The sequence below is a fragment of the Eubalaena glacialis genome, chromosome 11 (assembly GCF_028564815.1).
Source record: "Eubalaena glacialis isolate mEubGla1 chromosome 11, mEubGla1.1.hap2.+ XY, whole genome shotgun sequence".
NCBI classification, from domain to species: Eukaryota; Metazoa; Chordata; class Mammalia; order Artiodactyla; family Balaenidae; genus Eubalaena; species Eubalaena glacialis.
The window spans coordinates 69,291,065-69,310,104 of record NC_083726.1 but is presented as its reverse complement, the minus strand read 5'-3'; the positions used below and the strand labels follow the sequence as shown (position 1 = coordinate 69,310,104).

The 19,040-nt window shown below is 42.8% G+C and overlaps 1 protein-coding gene across 3 annotated transcripts in view; it reads left to right on the top strand.

Moving 5' to 3' along the window:
- Nucleotides 1-9,686: 9,686 nt before the first annotated feature.
- Nucleotides 9,687-19,040, top strand: part of ANO6 (anoctamin 6) — a 224,993-nt gene continuing 215,639 nt past the window's right edge. For 2 of the 3 annotated variants that reach the window (XM_061206584.1, XM_061206583.1), the window contains exon 1: nt 9,687-10,217. In XM_061206584.1, coding sequence (XP_061062567.1) covers nt 10,145-10,217 — 73 coding nt within the window. In that variant the 5' untranslated portion in view covers nt 9,687-10,144. The remainder of the gene's footprint in view (nt 10,218-19,040) is intronic. The other variant, XM_061206585.1, reaches the window with a different exon arrangement.

Sequence of the window (19,040 nt, the reverse complement as noted above, 5' to 3'; positions counted from 1 at the left end):
ACACTGTGATTCTAATCTCATCCAGTGGTGTGGGTAGTTCTAATGCTAATTTTTGCATGATCCTTCTGCCTCTGCAAGAGAGTGAAGCAGCCCTGCATGGGGGCTCTGGAAACTGCCAGAGGACGAGGTACTTCATTCACTTTGGTCCAAACTCTTCAAGTGGAGCCCATTTGTCAATCCTCCCTAGCAAAACCAAACCAAAAATATCTAACCCTGAAAATCTAGTAACCAAAAAATTCTCTCAATGAATTCATTGTTTTCAAGCAGAGCTACAGGTAATCTGGCCTAAATTGCCCTTAAAAAAAACAATTTTAATCTCAAGTTTCTGCCTTCCCAATATTAGAACCCTCTTTCCTCAGAACCCAGGGTATCAGAGAATCAAAGAGATTAATGCCCACATCAAAGACCACTTTCCTATTTCACTTACTCATTTTTCTGTGCATAAGAAAGATGGATCTTGGGGAATGATAATGAATCAAAATGGAAACTAGAAAATTAGCTACAATCTGAGTTATATCTTCCCTGGAGCAAATCAACCCAGTCCTTGGTAACATCTAGGAAGCTGACACATGTATTAGTCTTCTCCTCAATAAGTAGAGAACACACGAAGGAGTTTGCTTTCACCATGAGGTACAACAAGCTCCAAGGGCCCTTTTTTAAGATTATAAACTGACATGTCATTTTCACATAGTGAGCAGAGCCATCGGTTTTGAATCCTAGCCTTGCTGCTTGCTCACGTGTGTTGGGTCTTGAGCCCTGTGCTCTTGCCTAGAGAGGCACTGTAGTAAAAGGGTTAGAGGCACAGACCCTGCAGTTACATTGCCTGGGTTCAAACCTTGATCTAATGGAAAAATCTGGCATTTGTTATGTAGCCTAGTGATCTAAATTAGCACCAATAATGGTAGAACAACCTGCCAGTGTCCACCTCCTACTGTAATGCCACATGAAAAACACAGCATCTTCTATGACAGATTCTTGCCAAAAATGTTTAACTTGAATCTAAAAGCGTCTGACTTAAGGTCCAGTTTACAGGAAATGCTAGACATTGAACAACAGCATTAGGGGAAAAAAATCATCCACAGCTATTCTGTTCTCTTGAAAAAGTCAAAGTCAGTGGGAAAAAATGTTGAGGAATATAATCAGTTGCAGTGTGTGAAATGTATAAAATGTATAAAAGCCTTGGCCATTAAAGAGTCTGAGATTTGAATATGGATTGGGTATTAGTTGGTATGAGGGAAGTGTCTTCTATGTGAATATATTATTTATGTAGGGATGGCATGTCATGAGGTCTGCAACATTAATATGATTCAATGAAATATACACAGAGAGACAAACAGATAAAACAAATAGAGCAGAATATTCACAGTTGTTGAAGCTTGGTGGTGAATGTATAGATATCTCTTATACTATTCTTTCAACTTTTCTATATGTCCGAAAGCTTTCAAAATAAACATTTGAGGGGGAAAATGATAGCTTCTACAGCTCCTACCAATACATTTACCAATACACCTGCATCTGCATTCATATACTATATCTTCCCTATGGTTTTTGTGATGGAAGTTTTATTTTGCTTTGTACAGCCAATATCTCCACGGTGTACTGGAGCTCATCACTTTCACTTACCCAAGGACATTATGACAGCAATTTTCCCTTCTCTCTCCCACATTAAAACCTTTCCCTCGGGACTTCCCTGGTGGCTCAGTGGTTAAGAATCCGCCTGCTAATGCAGGTAACAGGGGTTCGATCCCTGGTCTGGGAAGATCCCACATGCCGCAGAGCAACTAAGCCCCGTGTGCCACATCTACTGAAGCCTGCGCACCTAGAGCCTGTACACCCCAACAAGAGAAGCCACCGCAACGAGAAGCCCTCACACCGCAACAAAGCGTAGCCCCTGCTCGCCGAAACTAGAGAAAGCCCGCGTGCAGCAACAAAGACCCAATGCAGCCAAAAATAAATAAATAAAAAAGAAATAAATTTATAAAAAAAAAGAAACCTTTCCCTCTCTTGGCCCACATACTCTTCTATCTACTACTGCATTTCTCCACTTCCCTTTACAGAAAAACCCAATCCAATTTCATAAATCTTTATCGAGTACCTACTATGTGCTGAGGATATGGTAATGAACAAAAGACAAAAGCACTGCTCTCATGGAAGTCATCTTTTAGTTGGTGAAGACAGATAATAAACAGAATAAGTAAACAAAGGATGTAGTACGTAAGAGGGGGCTAGGAGATAAAGAGAAAATAAAGCAAAGTAAGAGGGGTGGGGAGTACCTGTGTAGAGGTGTCCAGGGTTGCTGACAACCTGTATGGAATCTTGTATAGAGTCTTGCACCAAGGCATATGACTTGGCAAGCAGAGCCTGAGCTAGATTTCAGGCCTCACTTCATTCCCCTTGACCAGACACCTGTGTAGAATAAATATCTTGCACAAGCATATGGGGTGACTCTGGCAATTTTGCAATTTAAATAGGGCAGCTTTGTAAATACTTTAGATTTTCCTATAGTTAGAATAGGGAGTTGTTGTCGAGCAGAGAGTAATATGATCCGACTCATGGTGATGCTTTTAGCATCACTTTGGCTACTGTGTTGAGAACGGACTGTAGGGAGACAAAGGTGGAAGCAGGGAAACCAGATAGAAAAATAATCCAAGGAAGAGAGGATGATGTCACAGATGAGATGTCTGTGGTGAAGGTGGTGTGTAGTGGTCCAATTCTAGGAATATTTTTTAATAGACTTAAAATGATCTGCTGGCAGGATATGGGGTATACAAGAAAGAGAGAAATCAAAAATGACTCCCGGCTTTGGGGCCCGAGCAATCAGAGGAATAGCGTTTTGATTATCTGAGATGGAGAAGATTATGGGTACACAAGAGTTTGGAGGAAGATCAGGAGTTTGACATTGGATATGAAATCTTAGCTGCCCGTTAGAATCCAAGTGGAGATGGATATAGAAGTCTAGAGTTCATGTGTCTCAAAAAGTTTCAAGTCTCCTCAAAAAAGTTGTCTGTAGTCATTGTTATCACTTCCTCTTCCCTCCTTCCCCTGTGAACTTGTGGTATATTAAGATATACGCTTGGTCTTTGTCCCCTGTTCCTGGCACAAACCGCAAACCCTTGGAATTTTCTGAGTGATAAGAGTGTCTTTTGTCCTTCGTGAAGACCCCCTTTTGAGCTTATGCTAATGAGGTGACTTAGGGTGGTGGCCCTAGGTAGCCTTAGGATGGGGCTGGTCACCCACGTGATTAGAGTTAGAACTTTCAGCCCCACCCACCGACCTCTGAGAAGGCGAAGGGGGGTGCTGCAGATTAAGCTCTATAAAAACTCTTGAAAACAAGATTTGATGAGCTTCTGGGGTGATGAACAGATGCACAGGCTGGGGGGGATTGTACACCCTGGCTCCATGGGGACAAAAGCACCTGTGCTTGGGACGCTTCTGGCTCTCGCCCTATGTACATCTTCATCTGGTTGTTCATCTGTATCCTCTATAAAATCCTTTTAATAAACCGGTAAATGTATGTAAATGTTTCTCTGGGTTCTGTGAGCAGCTCTAACAAATTAATCAAACCCAAGTTGAGGGTTGTGGGAACCTCCAATCCATAGCCCGTTGGTCAAAAGCACAGGTGACAACCTAGACCTGTGATTGGCATCTGAAGTAGGGCAAAGGGTGCAATTTTGTGGGACTGAGCACTTAACCTGTGGGATCAGTTGCTACCTCCAGGTAGATAGAGTCAGAATTGAGTTAATTGTAGGACACACAGTCAAGTGTCCACTGCGAATTGGAGAATTGGTTGGTGGTGTTGGAAGAAACGTATTGGAGAACCCATTCCAGACTTTTGTCCCCTACCACTCCTCTGAAACTGAGGTCACTGTTGACCTCCCATTGCTAAATCCAATGACCAGTTTTCTTCACACCCAAAGAAATCTATTCCAGGTATAGGAAAATTGGAAGTCTTTACAAAGTTGTCTTATCAGATTCATTTGACACAGGAGATCATTTTCTCTTTTTCCTTTTTTTTGAAAAAAATTTAACTGAACCTCACCCTTTTCTGTTCTTCATTCCTCACTGGACACTCCTTCCATCTGTCTCCTTTGCTGGTTTTTCCTCATTTTCCCAATGCAAGTGTTGGAGTGGAGAGTGCTAGAGCTGAGTCCTTGGACTTAATTTCTTCATATAGATTAACTTTCCAAGCAGTCTTATCCAGTCCTAAATTTATATCTCCAGTGTAGATTTCTCCTCCAAACTCCAGACTCATGACCCATAACTACCCATGACGCATTTTCTCCTCCAAACTCCAGACACCCATGGATGTCTAATATTGAATTCAAATTGATGGGTACAAAATCAAACTCCCTTACTGCCCTGTAGTCTTCTACATCTCAAAAACAGCAACTCCATTCTCCTAGTTACTCAAGTCAAAATCTTAGAGTCATTCTTGACTCCCTCTTTTTTTTCTCATATCCAAACCGACTATATCAGAAACTCTTTTCAGACCTACCTCAAAACATATCTATAATCCACATCTACTACTACCACTCTGGTTCAAGACCATCACCCCTTGTCGAAATTAAAGAACTCGTCTCTTAACTGTCTCCCTTCTTTTACACTTCCTTTTGCATAATCTAGTCTATTTCCCATAAAGCAGTCAGAAAAATCCTTTTAAATATCAGTTCAATTACTCCATCCACTTATTCAAAACTTTCCAAAGTTTTCCCACAATTATCCAGAGTAAAAGCCCAAGACCTTCTGATGGCAAAAGTGATTTGCAGCACTCCTCCTCCCTCACCAACCCTGACCTCCTACCACTCTCCTCCTGCATCACTAACGCTATAGTCACATGGCCTCTCTGCTTTTTCTGAAGACACTAAGCATGCTTGTCCTCAAGGCTTTTGCACCTGAAACTTAACTGTCCTTAAAACTCTGTTCTCTCAGGTACTTACATGTCTATTCCCTCACTTTCTTCAAATCTCTGCTAAAATGTCACTTTATCAGAGGCTTTCCCTGACCACTCCATGTAAATCCGCATCATTCTCTATTGCTCTTGCCAAGACAAATAAGACAAATGTACTTTTTTGTTTGTTTCTATCCACTGGAATTCACAAATAAATAAGAACATTTGTCTTACTTGTCTTTATCCACTGGAATGGAAGGTCATGAGGGCAGGGATGTTGTCTGTCTTTGTTTTTACTATTGAACCCACAACACCCAGGAAAGTGGCCAGCATATAGGTAGTTCTCAGGAACTAAGAATGAAGAATGATGGTGGTATGTATCAGAACAGTGACAGTGAGATGGGTGGCAGCCAGCCTCCAAGTTGGCTCCCCAAGATCCCTGCCTATGGTCTTCATGCTCTGTATAAGCCCCTCCCTCAGTGAGTAGAGCTGACTGACCTGGGTAACCAATGGCAGAATTGACAATGTGTGATTTCCAAGGTTAGGTCATAAAAGATGTTGTGGCTTCCACCTTGCCCACTCTCTTGAATTGCTCATCTGCGGGAAGACAAATGTCGTGTCATGAGGATGCTCAAGAAGCCTGCAGACAGGCCCGCATAGGAAGGAACCAAGGGGTCTGCTAACAAGCAGCACCACTTGAGAGTGAACTATCTTGAGCGGAGCTATCTTAGGAGAAGATCTATTCAAGCTTTTAGGTGACTGCAGCGCTGGCCAGCATCTTGCCTAGAACTTTGAGAGAATGCAGCCCAGAATCCCTTGACTCTGTTGCTCCAAATTCCTGACTCACAGAAACTGAGTGAGATAATATGTTTATTGTTGCTCTAAGCCACTACATTTGGGGTTAATCTTTTTTTTGGGGGGTGGGGGTGGTTAATCTTTTATGCCACTGTTGCCATGACCTCTTTGCTGGTTCTCCTTGGAACTTTTACACTTGCTTTTCCTTCTGCCTAAAACTCCATTCCCTCAGATAGTTTCATGTCTTAATCTCTTACTTCCTTCAAGTCTCTGCTAAAACATGATGCTATGCAGTTATGCAACAATGTAACAATGGGTAACAAACACAGGTTGTGTTTGAGATATCCAGAAGGTAGATGCCACAGGATTTAGCAACTGACTGGATAGGAGGGAAAAGAGAGAGAGGAAGGAGTCAAAATGATGCTCAAATTATTGGCCTGTGTAATTAGTGGTGTCATTCCTGGTTTAGGGAAACAGGTTTGGGGCAGAGATTATAAATTTAGTTTTAAACCTGCTGAATCTGAAATGTCTTAAATATCCAAGTGAAGATGTTCAAGCATGCAGGCAGATATACCATTTGCAACACTGAAGAGAAATTTGGGCTGCAAATAAAGACCTTGGAATCAGGGCCAACTCTACAATTTGCAGGGCCCAGTGTAAAATGCAAATGCAGGGTCCCTTTCTTCAAATAGCCTTTGAGGTCCATCAACTGCTTTGTCCTCCTCCCAACAGTTTGGAGGACTAAATGCTCTGGATGAGGGTGGGGAAGTTGAGCCAGGTATCTCCCCTTCCCACAGCCTCTATTCTCCAAACCACATCGAGGGACACCTCCAGGAGATTGCAATTTCCATGCTAGGATGCACTTGCACAGGGAATGGGTAAGAGGCTCATCCCTACCAAGTCGCCCACTAGATGGTCTGTGGCACTGACAGTCCAGGACAGCTGCCACCATGCCCTGCCCTAAGACAGTGTGGGTGCACACACATGACCCTGACTTGCCCTGTGCCTGTGCCCAGGCCCTCCTGGTCCTGTGGTCCTGGACCTGGGTGGGGTGAGGAGGAGAGTGGGTGGGGCTGAGGTGCCAGAAAATGGGCGGAGCTGGCAGCTGAACTTATCCCAGGGAGGCAGAGAGGTGGTGGGAGACATGTTTCACTCTCTCATTAGACTTCACTTACAAAACAAAAACCCAAAGGTAATGTTATTAAGAATTTCAATCTGGCAACCCCAGAGCATTGAGACCTCAAGCATTAAGCCCTTCTGAGTGCAGGGCCCTGTGTGAATGAACTGTTGGTATGCCCATGAAACTAGCCCTGCTTGCAAAAGATAATAAAGTTATAAGAATGAATGAGTTAAGTAGGGAAAGATGAGAAGAAAAGAGGCCTAAGGGGACTTCCCTGGTGGCACAGTGGTTAAGAATCCGTCTGCCAATGCAGGGGACACGGGTTCGATCCCTGGGCCGGGAAGATCCCACATGCTGCAGAGCAACTAAGCCCGTGCACCACAACTACTGAGCCTGCGCTCTAGAGCCCGCACACCACAACTACTGAAGCCCGCACGCCCTAGAGCCTGCGAGCCACAACTACTGAGCCGGCGTGCTGCAACTACTGAAGCCCGGGCACCTAGAGCCTGTGCTCCGCAACAAGAGAGCCACTGCAAGGAGAAACCTGTGCACCACAACGCACAGTAGCCCCTGCTTGCCGCAACTAGAGAACGCCTGCGCGCAGCAACGAAGACCCAACACAGACAAAAAAAAAAAAAAAAAAAAAAAACTTCCTCTAAAAAAAAAAAAGAAAGGAAAAAAGGAAAGAAGCCTGAGGATGGAAGCCAGAGATGCACCAATATTTAAGAGATAGGCAGATAAAGATGGGCCATCCTATGGCCAGACAAGGGTTGCAATTAATCAGAAGACCAATGAAGGAGAAGATACTTTGTCTCTGACCCCTGACTTGGTAAAGCTTTGCAAGCTATCACCTGGCCATAGATTGTTAGGCACATTGTTTCATAAACTATTCATGATATAGTTGATAATTTTTCAGAGTCAAGGGTGTGGTTCTTACCTAGGCCTATTACCTCCATTATTTTTGAAGCATATGTTACTCAGTTGAAAAAAAAATAATGCATGAAAGAAGCTGCAGGAAATAAAATAGATTAAATGGAAGAACGGAATTTACTAATAATAGACTTAACAGCTAACCAAAGTAAATAATTCATTTCCCTTCTAGCAACAGTCACTTTACATATAAGGCCAGCAATGTTTCTCTGCAACATTTATCAAGCAAGAAAAATGTTAACTCTAAAATCTGTGAAGAATTTCAAATGACACATTGAAACCTGTTGCAAAATCAATCACAAGAGTTTTCTAACTACTAATTAACCTTGAGCAAAGCCTTAGGCCCTAAGAACCAGACTATTTGATGAAAGAACTGTGGCAGGGAGTTAGTTGGTAAGAATTTTAGAGCTTAGAATTGGCGGGGAGAAAAAAAGTGATTTTTTAAAATGGATTTAGAAATATCTCTGGAAGTGGTTTATAAAGTGGCTAAGAACACAAATTCTGGAATAAGCTGCTTGGGTTTGAATCCCAGCTCAGTCACTTACTCCCTGTGTGATTTTGGACAAGTTATTCAATTGCTCTGCGCCTGAGTGAGTGGTAACAACTCATAGGGTCATTATGAGGATTAAATGACTGAATGTAAAACATTTAGAACTGTGCCTAGCACATAAAAAGTACCATATGCATTTGTTAAATGAAAATTGTGAATATTAATCATGTAACCAAAATACCTCTGGAATTTCTATTTTAGTAGGTCTCATAAGCATTGGGGAAAGAGTTCACTAAAAGAAAACAATCTTTTCTCCTTCTCATTTTTTTTTCTTCTTCATCCTCCCATCTTTTTTTCCCACCCTCCTATCTTCAGAGTACTGTATTGGTTTCTCTTTATATTAAAAATAATTTTTTCCCAAAAGTTTCCTTAAGAAGTAAGTATGTTTCCCGGATATTTTCTTAAAAGTAATTTCCTCATGTCTTATCATGCATATTCATAGTGGTTTTCCCACTCCCACTTACAGTTGATCTGAATGTTTTATTTCTTTCATATGAAAACATCAGAAGTAAGTATATAGGAGAATAAAATGCACAGTAGATTTAGTGTTATCTGAATATTTATTCTAATTATCATAACAATTCTGGATTAAGTGGAAAAAATATAAAAAGTTTCAATAAGTGTTAGGGGAACAATGAATATAACAAGAATTACAAATACACCTTCTAGGCCTTTTGAGAAGTCAAAATGGACCCATCTGAATTCACCAGCTTCTTTGAAAAAAGTTCTGCGGATGCACAATCCCAGGAGGCCGCAGTTCAAACTACCCCATGTATCTTAAAAGCAGAAATCCCTTTGTATTTGTCTTACTGTTCCCTCTGGCCTCCAGCATTGCGTTCTTATACTCTCTGCCTCAACTTTATTTCAGTACTTTGTTTCCTCTGGTTCTGATGGTTTTTCACAGTGCTTTATAAGAGTTTACACCTAACCCATAGTGCAGGTCTTCACTTCCTTTGCCTTTGTGACACCGAGGATGAAGTTTTCAAGGTCCCCATACGCTGCACGCTGGGTGATCATCTTCCGACCACTCCCTGTGCGCGCTCCTGCGGGCGGGGGTAGGTGGCGCTTCTCCAGCCTCCTAACCTCACTTGAGGCCTAAATCCTCCTGCCTTTTGTAAACGTGTTTCTTTAGATCTCGCTCTCTTGGTCTTTTTTCTGTTGTTTCTCATCTACGAGTTTGACCTCCTCTGTAATTGCCCCCTCCCCATTCCCCTAGAGCATACACGTTCCCCCACTTGGAGTCAGAGTAATTGATACTTTAACATCCTCCACTGGCCCCACTTCGTCTTTAAACACCATGCAAACGCGCTCTCCTTCAGGGTCCTGCCTGGGAGCTCCAGCAGCACTTCCCCCCTCTCTCGTAACAGATGTCAAAGAGAGCGAGGCCCCGGACGTGCCCATATATGACCTTGGAACAGAAAGCTGCCTCGTTTGGAGGCAACGTTCGGGGGAACCCTGTCCACTCCCACCCTCGCGTGCTCTCGCCTGCCCCTTCAGCGAGTTCACTCGCGTGCACAACGCGGGCGCCGGCTACTCCCTCTCTTCTCCCGACTTCCTTCGGAGAGCCTCACAAACCGGGGGAAGTTCAATCATTCCTCAGCGAGCCTCGGCGCTCACTGGGCATGCTCAGTGGCCGGGCCCGGCTCCGGTGGCCAGAGGCTGCCTTGGGCGCAGGGCTCGGGTCGGCGGCCGCTTGGGCTCGGCTTCCCCGAGCGCGGGCTGAGCACAGCGGCCCCTGAGCCGGGAGCGAGACGCACCCCGCCGTCCCCGCCCGGGCGCCGGCCCCGCCAGAGCGCCGTCCTTCCGGACCCCGAAAGCCCCCAACTTCGCGCCAAGTTCCGAGCCGCCTCCGGGGGGAGCCATGCAAATGATGACCAGGGACGTTCTGCTAGAAATGGAGCTGGAGGAGGACGACGACGACGATGGGGATATCGGTGAGCCGCGGGTTCCGGGGGTGGGCCGGCGTGGGGCCCCGCGTCCGCTCCCGAAAGCCCGAGCCAAAGCGGGAGAAGTCGGGGACTGCGCGTGGGCGCCGCACCCTCGGGAATGGAAGCTGGCGGGGACCCTTGGCCGCTCGGAGGAGCTCGGGTGCGGCGGGCCGTGGTGGTGGTGGTGGGGCGGGTGGAAGCCCGCGCCGCCCGCCCCGGGCCGCAGTGCGGCTGCCTCGCGCCACGGACCGGCGGGCGAGCGGGCGGCCCCCGGGAAGGCCGGGGAGTCGCGGGGTAAGCGCGGGTCCCTAGGTCAGTTTCCGGACGGGCGAGGGACGCGGCCCCTGAATAGTCACGGTAGATACGGGGACGCCCCCGAGCGCGGAAGTCTTGACTCAGAACAACAACTTTTGGGTCATTTTCTCCGGCTCGAACCGGCGCGGGCGGCGAGCCCGTGGGCGGGGTTCGGGGAGCGCGCCCGGGTTGGGAGAGCAGGCGTGTGACCCGCCTGAATCCTCCTTGAGGTGAAAGCAGGCGCGCGGCTCTGGGACGGAGGGTTGGGCCTGGGTGGGGCGGCCCAGGAACTGACTTGTGGCCGCCGGGCGCGGGCCGGGATCCTTTTTCCATCCGCAGCGCCCGCGGGGGAACGGATGGGAGGAGGAAGCCCTTAGGCTGGGTGGACCGCAAGGCATTTCCTACCCGTCCAGAGGGCCCGGTGCCCCATTTCTGGTTAAGAGTGTTTAGAAAGAGTGGACAGAACGGAGGGAGAGCTGTTTAAGAGTTAAACAAACGAACGGAGTGGGAGGAGGTGAGGAAGGCGAAAGCAACTGGAGCAGTGGGGAGAAAATCTGGTCCCTAAAGAGAACACTGTCAGGGAATGATGGCATATTGGGTCCGTCCGGAAGACGGGCAGTTAAATTACTAGGTCGACTCCGACTCAGTTTCCTGGACGCCAGATCAGTTTAAAAAACGTAACAGTTCCTGCTCATGTACTAATACTTTTCTCTAATATATGCTTCTCTAATACATTCTTCTCTAATAACTTTAGAAGTAACTTAATTTTAGGAGATAGATGTGGTTTTTCGTTCACGTTTTAGGTTCTGCTCATTTATTTTTCTGGTTTTTCCAGCTCTATTGAGATATAATTGGCATATAACAATGTGAAAGTTTAAGATGTACAACGTCTTGATTTGATACATTTATAAGTTGCAAAATGATTACCACCATAGAGTTAGCTAACACCTCCGCAACGTCACTTAACTACCATTTGTTTTTTGTGGCGAGAACATTTAAGATCTTCTCTCAAAGTATAAGATACAGTATTATGAACTCTAATCACTATGCTGTAAATAGATCCCTGGAACTTATTCACCTTCTAACTGGAAGTGTACCCTTTGACCAGTATCTCCTCACCTCCCCCCCCCAACATTCTACTGTTTGTGAGTTCACCTTTTTTGTATTTCACATATAAGTGATATCATACAGTATTTGTCTTTCTCTGCCTTATTTCACTTAACATAATGCCCTCAAGTTCCATTTGCGTTGTTGCAAATGACAGGATTTCCTTCTTTCTCATGGCTGAATAATATTCCATTACATATATATATATTATATATATATATAACACATCATCTCTGTCCATTCATCTGTAGACAATTAACGTCTTTCCATATCTTGGCTATTGTAGGCACTGCTCATTTAAATCCAAAAACAAATTTAATAGAAGGGATTATACTCCATGGTTTAGCATTACCTTTCATTCACTTGAGAACAATTTATTAGGTGTCCATTCTTATGGAGAGAGCAAATAGTAATATTCTTTTTTTTTTTTTTAATTTATTTATTTTTGGCTGCATTGGGTCTTTGTTGCTGCATGCAGTCTTTCTCTAGCTGCGGTGAGAGGGGGCTACTCTTCGTTGTGGTGCGCGGGCTTCTCACTGTGGTGGCCTCTCTCCCGTTTTGGAGAACGGGCTCTAGGTGCACAGGCTTCAGTAGCTGGGGCGCACGGGCCCAGTTGCCCCATGGCATGTGGGATCTTCCCGGATCAGGGCTCGAACCCGTGTCCGCTGCATTAGCAGGCAGATTCTCAGCCACTGCACCACCAGGGAAGCCCAATATTCTTTTTTATAGGAGAGAAAACTGAAGCTCACAGGTTCATCTGCCTAGCTTCTCACACAGCTTATTAAGATTCAAACCCAGGTTTTCTGACTTGCGAGACCTCTGCGTACTGATGCCCTTTTCAGTGGGTCACTCCAGCTGTCAGATAATATATAATGCTACTATTTAGCAGGCTGTGGTAGTAAATCATGATTGCATACAATATAAATCATAGGAACAAACTTTAAAAAGTTATAATAAAATTAGCACAGTCTGTTTCATAGGAAAACACTTATCTGTTATGGTGAGGTGTCACTATTTACACTGACAGTTTTAAATAAATAAGGGTAAAAACCCAAATGGAAATTGAAGTAAGCAGGAGACTCTGAGCTTTGTTCCAGCCTGCCATCAGTAGATCTCAATTTAGAAAGAAAACTAACTTGGGCTAGTTTGTATTGACCTGATAGTTGTATCAAGTCAAACAGTGTAGATAAATTTAAGAAAAAGTTAAATATCTCTACTCTTCTTTCATCCCACCCTCCATAGTCTACTGAAATTAATATTTTAGTGTATATAGGGGTCAAGTCAACATACTTTATGTTAGTCAACAAATATCATCAGGTCTCAGCAATTTGGGGTTGTTATACAAATTTAATGTGGGTTGCAGTGATTTATATCAAGAGATGTTTACCATGCCAATGGAAAGTTTATGTCATTGAAAAATAATAAGGCTTTTTGGATGTCACCAGAAGTAGGCTGATGGTATACAGCCTTTTAGCAAATAATTATAAAACTATGGAAGGGGAGACTCTGGTGAAATGAAGATTATAATTTTAACCTCTGTCTCTAGTTTGGTAATGCAGGGCTGTGTTCAAGCTATTGACGAACATATTTCTCCTAGTACTTGATTGTCACAACTAATAGTTGTATAATAATTTAAAACCCACTCAGGTACTGAAGATTTCTATGAATATCTCTATAGTTATTAACTTTATAATTCAGAGCAGGAGAGTTATTTTGACATAAGTTCTTGGGTAAGACATCTATGATCAATTAATTTGCAAGAGGCAAAAAGAAAAACTATTTAAGCTAGATGTGGTCCCTGGTTACATCATAGAAATGTTTTACATATATAAATGGAAGTGTGCCCTCTAGTAGACTGGGATTTGGGCTGCTTTTTTTTTTTTTTTAAACCTGTGGGTTTCTGCTTACTTTTTTTTTTTGATTTATTGATTGATTGATTGCTATGTTGGGTCTTCGTTTCTGTGCTAGGGCTTTCTCTAGTTTCGGCAAGCGGGGGCCACTCTTCATCGCGGTGCACGGGCCTCTCACTATCGTGGCCTCTCTTGTTGCGGAGCACAGGCTCCAGACGCGCAGGCTCAGTAGTTGTGGCTCACGGGCCTAGTTGCTCCGCGGCACGTGGGATCTTCCCAGACCAGGGCTCGAACCTGTGTCCCCTGCATTAGCAGGCAGATTCTCAACCACTGCGCCACCAGGGAAGCCCTCTGCTTACTTTTGAAGCACGTTTAGTGCTTTAAGTGTGAGGATTGCTTCCTTGTTTGGCATTAACTAATCTAGAGAATCAAAGATGGTAAATCTCACTATGGTGTCCTTTCCATATTTGCTTTACTCATGACCACTAGAAATTGTGCCCAAAGGTTTGTGAAAGAGGCAGCCTATTGGCATGAGAGCATTTGTGCAAAAGGCCACTTATTTTCTAAATCAGCTCCAACAAGCAACCACAGGTGTTATCTTGAGGCAGTGGTGGCAGAAGTATTTGGCTCATGGCCTTTATTGCACTGGTGCTGGTGGAGATCACATGTTGAGGCAGGTTCTGTGCACCGGGTGTGCAGAAGAGTGTCTTTAGCTGCCTTGCTTCCAGAAACACCTCCCCCCCCCACACACACCCGGCCACCTCATTAATCAGTAAATTGAATTTAACATCTCTTCTTCTTGACGTAGAAAGTGATAGAAATAATTTTTATAGCCAGAATGTAGATATTTAGTATGCTGTTTTGTTTCTTGGATTTCCGTTGTTAAGACTTCACTGAGGGAAGAAAAGTGTTCTCAAAAAAGAAGGGAGTTATCAGGAACACTTCAGATAGTTCAGGCAAAAGGTTTTTTGTTTAGATGGTTGGTTGTGTCAACTGAAAAAAAAAAGTAGAACCTAAGAGTTGAGAATTATGTTTAGTTTGGGGACCTACTGAGGACTATAGCCTGGGATAACAGCCTCTCAGGTAGCTTTGAGGAACTGTTTCAAAGAGGTAAGGGAGAGGCCAGGATATATAGGAGTTTTTTGCTGGGGGAAAACAAACAAACAAACAAAAACAAAAAACACGTAGTTGAACATCAGAAGATTACTGCTAATCAAAAAACAGACATCTCAAGTTAAAGATTTTAGTGCTTTTCTATGTATGGGAAAATGCAAGAGTCTGGGCTTATTGAAATCATTCCTTTAATATTCATCTTAACTATCTATGGCCAGTATCCTGTTTTTCTCCATCGTGAATTCCCTTCAGGGGGCATCATGGGGTAGCTGCAGTAGTTGATGGGTTTATGGCAGCAACATCTTCATTTACTGAAATGGCCGGTGACATTTTTTGACCACTTTGGATTCCCAGTCTGTTTATGGTAGAGTTTACTCTCTGATCCCCACAGCTAATGGTCCTGCCATTGGGGTGGGGGATGGGTGGGAAGAGGCTCATTATCTCTAAGGGATAATGATCCAGCTCTACCTCCCAAGTGTCTTTGTTGCCTCCCTTTTCACTGTCACATTCTTATATAGACTTATCTTCCTTCACTATCTCTATCCCCTCACTACAAACTTTATGTTTAATCACTTGCAAATCTGATCCTAGCGTCAGTTTTGCTTTGTCACCATTAATTGAGCAAGCCTGTGCTAGTTGTAGGATTAGGTGTTGAGCTGGGTGTTGGGAGGCAAAAAATGAGTAAGATGCATGCTTTGGCTGTGGAGAGGTGGGTTCCATGGAACCAGCCATTTGCAGTAAGTGCTATTATTGAGGTACATACACAGCCGTGGAGGAGGATGAGAGATGGCTGCACAGGTGCTGAAGAAGCAGGCAGGCATAAAGGGCAGGAGGAGAGTCTGGAGTTTCAAGTATTGCCTATGGTGGAAGGGAGCAGTCACGAGGCTGGGAAGGCAGGGAGGTGTGGCACCATGAAGAATCCTCCAAACGTTTTAAGGGTTTTGGATTTTACCCTGTAGGTGATTTGGAGCTCCAGAAAGGTTATAAGGAAAGGAGTGATAGAATCAGATTTGCTTTTGGAAAGATCTCCCTGGCAGTGCATTGGGAAATGGGTTGGAGAGGGGAGATGCTTGAGGTAAGCCTTTCTGGTCGTCAGGTTCAGAAATGGCCTGCAGTGGCCATGAGAAGAGAGAGGAGTGGGTCTGAGAGCTTATGAAAGAGGCAGCATCTCTAAGGTCTTGGAGACCGAATGTGTCCAGCAAGCAGAGAGGAGCCTGGGATGACTCTTGGACTTGAGAGCAGTGGCAGGTGGAGGAGAACAGATGTGCAGGAGGGGAGAATTTTGTATTGTTCCAACAAGCCTTACATTCTTCTCCTCTGCTTTAGCTCAGACCATTCCCCTTCCCAGTAATACTAGACTGTCCTTCTCTTTCTCAGCAGCTCTCTCTCCTTCTAAACCCGTCACAATCCCAGGAAGCTGTTGTTCCCTCTATCCCAAAGCACCCACCAATGAATGCTCACACCCCTTATTTTTCTGTTCCATGCAATTAGCATTCACCTTGTATTTTTGTTGTTCATTATCTTTGCATTAATTAATCCCCCCAACTAGAATGTAAATGTCTTGGGGACTGAGACTAGGTCATGCAAAATATCCCAAATGTTGTGGACATTCCATTACTATAATTTAAGAAAATTCTCACTTCCTCACCCTCTAAAATGAAAGCTTCTCAAAGGCAGCTGTTTTGTGTACTTTCTGTTCTAAGCTATGTCCCTTGTGCTTGGAATGGTGCTTGATATTCAGTGGAAGCCAAGCAAATCATTGTTGAGAGAAAGAATAAATGAATTACTTTGAATAATTAAACAAATTAATTAAATTATTTAATTAAGTAAATTTATTTAATTAAATAAATGAATAATAAACATAATGCTTAGTGGTTTTTATGGCCCTCATGGAGTTCTCTTCTTTGGCACCCGGAGATGCCCACAGTCATCTGCTATAAAAACGTTGATTGTACATACTCTTCCAGGAACTCTTCTAGGTTCTGTGGTCCCTGACCTCTGGTACCTCACTATCTAGGAAGGAGACAGATATGTGAATAGATAATTGCAGTCATCTGTGATTAATGCGGTACTGTAATCAAGATGTGTACCAGGGTCAGTGGTGGTACCAAGGATAAAACATGTAACCTTGCTTAGGGGAATCCAGGATGGCTCTACAGAGGCGGTGCCTATGCCAGCCCTGGAGGAATAACCAGATAGGTGAGGGAAGGAGCTAGAACAGTAGAGTGTCCTGAGCATTCCTAATGTTCCCTGATTTCTCAACAAATCACTCTTGATGCTGCCCTTGCCTTATTTGCTATGACAAGTGGCTCATATGTATATGGTGTGTGTGTGTGTGTGTGTGTGTGTGTATGTATGTATGTATATGTATGTATTCTTTACCAGGGTATGACAGCTAAAAAGCAAAACAAAACAAACTATTCTTAAAGTCATTCTCTTTGAACATAGTCTTACCCTGTTGCATAAACCTTTTGTTATTTTCAGTTTCAAATCCACACTCACAATTTATCTTCCATGTTCTAACTCTCAAGTCAAATAATTGCTTTCCAAAAGGTTCCCCAGTCTCGTCTTACAAGTCTCATTGTTCTTTGGATCTGACACAAACAGAGCTATAAAAAAGAGTTCTACACACACGCCCCCCCACCCCTTTTTTTTCTCAAGGGGTTGTAACAGTCACGTATGTTGATTGCTGTACATTTGTTTTTTTTCCTCTTAGAAACCAAGAAATTTAGACTAAAAGCTCCTGTGAAGATTTCCCTCAGAAATATTATTTAAATTCTGACATTCTTGGGGGAAGATTATAATATACTGTTAAGAATTCCACAGTCAGGCTTTAAGTTAAAGGATGGTCTTGAACTCTCAAAGCGTTATTTGTAGCAAGTTAGATTAAAATCATTGTATTTTATAGAAGTTTCCACTCTAGCTAATACTTTAGGTTTTCTTATGTTATCATACATATCAGTTTGTGTTTTGTATTCCAGTCAATTCAGTAAATCTTAACAAAACGTATAGTGTTAGAGGGAGAAGTGCTATCTCATTTCCCTTTGTACGCTACAGCCTACGTATCGTAATGCTTTTCACATAGTCCCAAACATTTGTTAAGGGATTGTTTTTTAGATTGTAACGGGAAGCTTTGTTTGCTATAAGATTTAAGCTGCTTCATCTGCTTTTGATACAAATCATTCAGGGCTGGGTCTGTGCAAAAATCACGATTTTTAGAACAGAAAAACATCATTTCCAGTCACCTTCAACCAAGGAAACGTACTTCTTGACTGATTGGTAACTCATATGTAAATGTAGAGATTGTGAGAATTTAATACAGTCAAGTGATTGTCTTATGCCATTATTGCTTTTCCTTTAGTTTTGTCTTGCTTTTTTAAAGGCAACTAAAATTATTTAGTAGCCATCCCAAGGAGCAGCCAGTTTAAAGAATACTAGGTGAAAATGTCAACAATAGAATATTTTGGACATGTACCAAAGAGCAATCCAAATACTATTCAGCCCCAAATCAGATAGAACGTTTGCACAGAAGACAAGTTGAAGGGTTAATAGGCAACTTTCTCTGCCGTGGTATTATTACTGCCCTGGCTACATGTCTGAATACTAATTGAAAGAACTTGCTGCAGTAAGTTATTCATCAGCCAAAAATACAAATGAAAGAAAATATATTCTTTTGTGAAGTCCAGATGTTGCTTTTATATTTAATGCTTTCAATCTAAGACATTGAAACTCTACTATTTCCTACATTATTTAAAAATACTAATACTTGAAATTGGGGGAAGAAAGGATATATAATTTTTATTTTAACTTTGGCAGAATTTTAGCCAAAGGTCAAAGTCTTGTAAATAGATGTTCTTTCACGAGGTATAATTATGCAAATTACAGGCTTGTTTATAAAGCTTGTTTTATATAAACTAAGATTGTGTTTACATAATTGGTTTTTTTATGATTCTTCAGACATTCTATCTAGACCTTTGAAAAATAGTCTTTGGCTTTGCACAGACAGGATGATGGTTAGATTTTTCTTGTGGCATCCCATAGACACAGACTTAAGCATTTACAAAAATTTTTTTCTGATTTCTGCAAAGTTTTTAAGAAAAATTATTCCCCGCTAAATTTTAAACAAAAATAATACACCCTCCCCACGTGTAAAACTCAGACCCTTAACATTATTTTCAGTGTTTTATTATAATTTATATTATGATTTTAAACAATTGCATTCATTTGTTGTATCATTTTATTTCCTTCTACTGTTACTTATTAAACAATTCCTGAATGCTCAATCTGTGTAAAACATAAGATACTTTTTGCTAAACAAACAAAAGAAAAACCAACAAATAAAACCCACCTTTGTTTCTAAGTAATACAAATAGTGAAGAAACAGTGTAAGCTCACTGATCTTAGATGCTACTTAGGGAAAGTAGATTTTAAAGACTGAGCTTCTTGGTTTCTTTGGGGAAAGTTA